General features: G+C 37.3%; 1 protein-coding gene across 1 annotated transcript; it reads right to left on the bottom strand.

Annotated features, from left to right (window-relative positions):
* Positions 1-1,577: 1,577 nt before the first annotated feature.
* LOC115258737 (uncharacterized) lies at positions 1,578-2,278 on the bottom strand. The gene is made up of 3 exons (XM_029859101.2): positions 2,171-2,278; positions 1,810-2,001; positions 1,578-1,727 (listed from the first exon to the last, which is right to left on the bottom strand). The coding sequence occupies exons 1-3, from the start codon at positions 2,262-2,264 to the stop codon at positions 1,600-1,602; spliced, it is 414 nt and encodes a 137-aa protein (XP_029714961.1). The 5' UTR covers positions 2,265-2,278; the 3' UTR covers positions 1,578-1,599.
* Between the last annotated feature and the right edge of the window lie 4,585 nt (positions 2,279-6,863).

The raw sequence follows: 6,863 nt of genomic DNA, 5'->3' as shown, positions 1-6,863 counted from the left end.
TAAAAAGTTTACATGCTTTCATTGTTCATCAACCTTTCGGTAGCAGAAAAGTAAATTGTCGTAAGTATAAAATCAGCCCCTTGATAAAAGTTATTGGAAACTTCCTAGAATAACCGGAACGCTAAAGGAAACAACAAGGAACGGCAACATTAGCCCTTAACCACATAATACTGAAAGGTGACCTCAGATATCCCTGATGATCTGGAAACTTCTATCTCATGGTTTGCACTATGTGTATAAATCAAATGGGCAAAATCTTATGTTTGTGCACTTCTGTTGGTACATCATTTAAAATTCAAACCATATTTCTCAACTTCAGAATAGTTCGGATGATCCAGGATGCCTCTATGATGTGTATACAAGTATCATATGATTCAACTGATCTTCTATGACTACCAAAACGCACTATACTAAGTTTGAAATGCAACCGATGTGTTATTACCGGTGTAGATATAAAGGCCTTAACTCCAGAATGATTTGGATCGCCATTGATGTGCAGTTAGTCTTTCATACTCTGATTTACATGTGTGGATCTAATGAAATCAGTTTTGACATGCATACATTAGTTTGATATACTATGACAGGTAAAGGCCTTACAATCACAACTTCAGAGCTTTTTTAAGTTGCCTAGAACATCACCAGGTCATGACTACCATCATTTCATGTATTAAAATGTATATTTGAATGTATTTCTTCAAGTTCAATTGATTTAAAAAGTAAACATAACTATTTGTATTCAGTAGACAGAGTTCAAAACTGCTGGACGTTTTGGATAACCTGGAGATGTAACAACTGTATAAGGACATAACTCATTTATATCTAACAGCTACAACCCAAACAAGGAGTTTTGGGCTATTTTCACTAAAATATATCACATTTGCATAGAAATATTACTCGAAATCCAGCGAATAACAAGTGGTGTACACTACATTTGCAGCTATATCTCCAAAATGTTCTAGCATAACATAATCTCCATATGTACATATGATAGCACAACTAATCCCCTTGATAGAAACATTTTGGTTTTGAAAATCCACCCACTGGATCAAAAGCTATAAGTATAACTATGCAAAAAAGTTGTCCACATCATTTAAGGGTTAGTACACTAGTAACGATAAATGCTACATTCGGATTTGGTTTATATTCATATTCATACGTATATTTATTGTCTTCTTCATGAATATTATCCTTTTTTTAAACCTTAGGATATTCTAGGTGTTCCAAACTATCCTGAAATCTAGTCTACAGATCTAATTTTGCTCGTAATAGCAACAAATAATAACATCACATATTCTGCTGAAATCCGTTAGTCTCTTAAAATCTAGAATGCCGTTCAGAGGCCTTATAAGGATATTTCTGGGCATACAAACTAACTTGAAACTTAGAACTTTAGGTTAGGCTACAGTCGTAATAGTAGTCTTATCCACTATGCGTTACACGTTAATAAGCAAAGTGTTTTCATTTATACAGCTTGTTGTAACAGTTATCAACATAAATTCTACCAGTTTTACGTTCATTTGCCGGTGGTTTCATGTCATACTGTTTTATTCTGATGTCTCATGCCCATGGTACAAGCGTTAAGATACACCGGACTGGCTATCATTCTGTTCTTTTTTTCTTTGCTTTCTTTTTGTAACGTTCTATTTGGACAAAGCAGGTACAAATGTATTCTTTTGCTGCCATAGCATTGGCAGCTTCCTTAACTTCCGCTTCGTTGGCTTCTGGGTCTATGGGGGAAAAGGAAACATATTTGATACATTCCTGCATTGAACAAAATCTAGGGAAACAGGTTGGCTCCTAGCTACTCACCAAGCAATAAACGGACGTTCATCTGAGTTACTCCTATCGCACCTATATCTCGGACTTGCAAATCCTTTACCCGTCTCACTCCGGGAATCCCATTCAGCACGATTGCCAGTTGATCTTCCTCGTGTTCCTCCATTAGAAGGCCGTGTGCGTAGTTATGAGGCCGCAGATGTTCAGCGTATCGAAAGCTTTGAGCTATTGAGCGGAAAACAATGGGAAATTTGGTTTGATCATCGTGAAGTACCGTTGGGATACATTTCTAATAACACCGTTGGAAGGTCTTCGGTTTAGTATGAAATTTAATCAACTGCAAATTAAATAAATAAAACACACAAGAAAAACCGCAATGAACGATGGTATTTACTTTTCGATGAACTAATCACATTATGGAGTAGCACGGAAACAAATGGAAGACTGGGACTGGTTTGATGATACTGATAACAATGCATTGAGCTCATCTACAGGCCCTAGATCTACAGGGTGTCCCAAATTGATTGTGAGCGTTCAAGTCTTTACAAATTAAGTTGAGTTTCAATTTGTTTGTGGTCTGTTTTTTTTTTCTAAGCATTATTACTAGGGAAATTCGGGGCATAATGATCACTTGGGGCGAAATGGACGCCTCTGCTTTTGTCGAAACCGTTTAATTTTACGTTCAAAGAACTTCCAGAAATTCCTTTAGAAAATTTTACTAGATATTCTTTCAAAATAATCATTAATCTATGAATTGGGTTTTTAAATTTTGAAAAATTTCTTTTTTTTTTCAATTTTATACGAAAGAGCATCTTTTTCTGTGGCTGCTTTTTTTCAGATTTTTAGAATATTATTTTTGGACATTTTTGGAAATTGTAGTGTCTACCTAATGGTTGTGTGCATAGGATATCTACCTACATGAAATACTATTCATGACAGTACCTAAATATCTAGGTATGATTCATTATGTCTACCTAAGGTAGTATAAATACGGGTGGTCATTGGACCACACAGCGGAGTCTGCACAAGCTTTGGATTTGTCGAAATCTTTAATATACTTCTTTTGAAGGATATAAAAGAAATCACCTTTTCAGCTGTTTGACAGCTCCCCACAGAACAAAATGCGATTAGGGGTGATTCGACAAATCGCTCCCATACAAACTTCAAACTGATTTTTAAATAGGTTCCCGGGCACCAAAATTCATGAAAATTTGGATTTTGGCTCAGTTTGGCATGCAGATTCAGAATATGGTATTATCTCAACACCGCTAAAGAAGCCAATTACTTAAAAATGTTATAGTATTTCTTCAATAATTCGTCCATAAATTACTGAAGACATGGTTTTCTTCAAATTTTTATTCAGGAATTCCTATGGAAATTCTTCCAGGAATTCGCTAAAAAAGCTCTTCTAAGATTGATTGATTGATTGATTTGTCTTGATTAAAGAGACTTTCAGCCCTCGGCTGTTTCGTCTCTCTTCTAAGATTCTCTAAGGAATTTCTCATGGGGTTTTTCAGAAATTCCTCCCAGGAGTTTCTTCTTTGGTTCTTTTGGATTATTAAAAAAAACCTCCAGAATTCTTCTTGAGATTCCTTCAGGAGGTCCTCCTAGAGTTCTTTCAGAAACTCCCCCAAGAATTAATCCAAGACTTCCTCCAGGAACTGTTAAGAGATCCCCTTAGGAATTCATCTTTTAATTGCTTCCGAGATTCTTCCAGGGGTTTCTTCAGGACCCCTTCAGGAACTGCTAGAGGGAGTTATTCTACGTACTCTTTGAGAGATTCCTTCAGGATTTCCTCAGGAATTTCAGCGGTTTCTTCAGTAATTCCTCCTGGAGTTTCTTCAGAAACTTCTCCTGGAATTCCCTTGGGAATTGCTCTTTCGATGCCTTCAGGAATTCTTTAAAGGATTCGACCAGAAATTTCTCCAGGAATTGTTCCAGGATTCCTCTGCGAATTCTTCCACGGATTTCTTTAAAAAAATCCTACAGGAAGTCCAGGAAATCCTCCAGGAGTTCATTTAAAGATTCCTCTAGGAATTCCTCCTGAAAGTGCCTCAATGAATCTTCGAGGAAATCCCTCATTGATTTTTTCCAGGGATTTCTCTAGGGATTCCTCATGGAATCATGCAGCGATTCCTCCAGCAATTCCTCTGAAGATTTCTCAAGAAATTTCTCTAGGGATTCCTTCAGGAATTGCTCAAGGGGTTCTTCCAGGTATTCCTCTAGGTAATCCTCTATGGATCGCTCTAGGAATTCCTCCACAGAAATTTACATAGTTGAAATAAGCTACAGTGTGAACTTCTAAAACACGGTGCCATTTTAATGCCTTCTGCTACTTCTCGATACTCCCGGAATTCATCCAGGAATTCCACCAGGATTTCATTCAAAAATTCATACAACAATTCCTGCAGGATTTTTTCCAGGAAATCCTCCAGGGATGCCTTCAGAAATTCTATCATGAAATTCTTCAATAATTCCACCAGAAATTTTTCAGGGATTCCATCGGGAATTCATTCAGGGGTTCCTCCAGAAATTTAATCAGGAATTTACCAGGAATTTCTTCAGCGATTCATCTAAGGATTCATTCAGAAACTCATCCAAGGAAACCTCCTGGAATTCCTCTAAGAATTATTCTAGGAATATCTCTAGGAATTCCTTCAGAATTTTTTCCTGAGTTTCCTCCCAGAATTTCAGGAATCCATTCAGGGGCTCCTTCAAGAATTCTTGCAGGGATAGTTTTACGGAATTTCTCCAAGAATTCTTCTAGGGATTTCTCCAGGAGTTCCTCTAGTTCGTCCTGAGGTTTCGTCAGGAATTGCTGCAGGAAATCCTCCAGGAATTCCTCCCGGGATTTTTCCAAGAACTCCCCCAGGGATTCTTCCATGAATTTCTCCAGAAATCATATTTTGATTTATCGACCGTATTCTATTATTAACTTGACGATTTTATGGCCACATCGGTCTTGTTCTTCTCAGAGTATAAGGGAGTAGAGATCAAAGTGGATAATGACATGATAGATATGATAGTATTCTCTAGGTAGAAAAAGACCGATATAGCCATACAATCATCAAGTTATTAACCTTCCGGCAATCGCGCGGTTGGCCACACCTGCAGCACCACGCTAATGCGGAGTACAAAAAGCGAGATTTTTCCAACATGTTGTACAACAGCACGATCGCTCGGTTAATAGAATACGGTCGATAAATCAGAATATGATATAAAAAGTGTAGCAAAGAAAAGTGTTCTATCCAATAAGATCGAAAAAGCTAATAGGAAGAACACGCCGCGATATAGGCGGAGTGTGAATTCCGAAAAAGCTACTGATCGATAGAACTTGTGATGAAAACAGAACAATACATAGGCAGTCGGGTGCCTGAAACTTTTGCCAGTCTTGGTAAGGTGGTATGAACTACCAACAGTAGATGTATGAGAAATTAGATCGCTAATGGCGCTGTAACCAATAAATTAATTTATTTTATTTCATACCTTAGATGTATTTATCCATAATTTTGAAATATGTACACATGTTGTTGTGGATGTTTTGTTTTGTTTATAAAAATAAGTTTGACACTTGTTAGACCGGTACTGACGCTGTAAGGGCGTGGCAAACTAGATGTTGGTCACACGAACACTCACGACATTGACATTCTGTGGCTATTTTTTCTACTCTACCAACCAAGCCGATCTGTTTAAGGACAGACTTGTAAGAATCCCAAAATGGCCGCCACAATGGCCGACTCTGGCACCTACTCACGATTTTGAGGGCACAAATCTCTTCGTAAACAAAACTAGCGCATCTGATCTTCTCATATTAAGCTTATTGCAAGTGAGCAAGAACAGAATAATAAAATACTTTGTTGTGCGAAGCTTGCTTCTTGAGATTTGTGCTTCTGAAGTTTTGATGCACTGTTGAAGCAGGATGTCAAGACGTTTGTCCTTAAAAGCACAGGTCGCACGGCACAGGTCAATACATGGCCTACTTGCCTAATTTCACTTTCTATAAAAAAATCATATTTGTTCGCAACCTAGCGAATACTATTATATCTATCATTTCATTATCCACTTTGATCTCTACTCCCTTATACTCTGAGTATAAAAAGACCGCTATATCTAAAATCATCAAGTTAATTTCTCCATAAGTTTCTCTAAGGGTTCTTCCAGGAATTTCTCAAGTGGTTTCTTCAGAAATTTCTACAGGATTCCAACCAGAAATTTACTAGGGAATACTCCAGGAATTCATCCAAGGATTCCTTCAGGATTTCTTCCAGGGTTTGCTCCAGTACACGCAGAAAAATAAATTGTAAACACTTCTAGTTCAAATCAACCGATTTTTCAGTTTACTATAGCGACAAACTGATTTCTAGTTTAAACTGAACTGTTCCATTTGTTTGATAATACAAATATTTTCATTTGTCGAAATTTTTGACAGTTTGTTAAAACAAACAGAGATATGGTTTTTTAAACATTAAATTATTGATTGATTCAAACGACTGCACTTTTGCCACTAACAAACCCGGAATGTGATTGTTTTGGTGACGGCAGCAACTGTGGCAGCTCGGAAATCTATTTTTAGATCGTCGGTAAGCGGATGGCGAGGAGAACGACTAGAAAAAGACAAAAAAGGCGAAACCGATCAACTTTTTGTGGATGCTGTCGTGAGTACCTGCGCGTTATCCATCACGGCCAAAGCTGCACTTGGAAGTTGGCGTGATGGATTTGCTGCACCTTCTTCGCTGTGGCGGTGTTGGGGTAAGCATTTTATAGATGTGTGAGTGCTTTCGGACCATGTTTATGGTATTTATTTTGTTGAAACAAATGAAATTTTTGACATTATATGAAATGATGGTAATCGGTTGTTTTTATCAACAAACTCTGAATGAAAACAATTAAATATAACTTTGGAATTAGTAAATTCTCAGTTTGAAAATCAACCATGCGTTTTATTGTTTTAAACAAGCGCCATTTTTCTGCGTGTAATTCATCCAATAATTCCTCCAAGGATTTCTCTAGAAATTCATCTAGGGATTACTTCGGGAATTTTTCCAGAAGTTCCTCCCAAAATCTTCCAGTTCCTCCAAAAAATCTTC

This window comes from Aedes albopictus, chromosome 2, assembly GCF_035046485.1.
Source record: "Aedes albopictus strain Foshan chromosome 2, AalbF5, whole genome shotgun sequence".
Lineage (NCBI taxonomy): Eukaryota > Metazoa > Arthropoda > Insecta > Diptera > Culicidae > Aedes > Aedes albopictus.
Note: the sequence above shows the minus strand (reverse complement) of the source record. Positions and strands in the feature narration are given on the sequence as shown.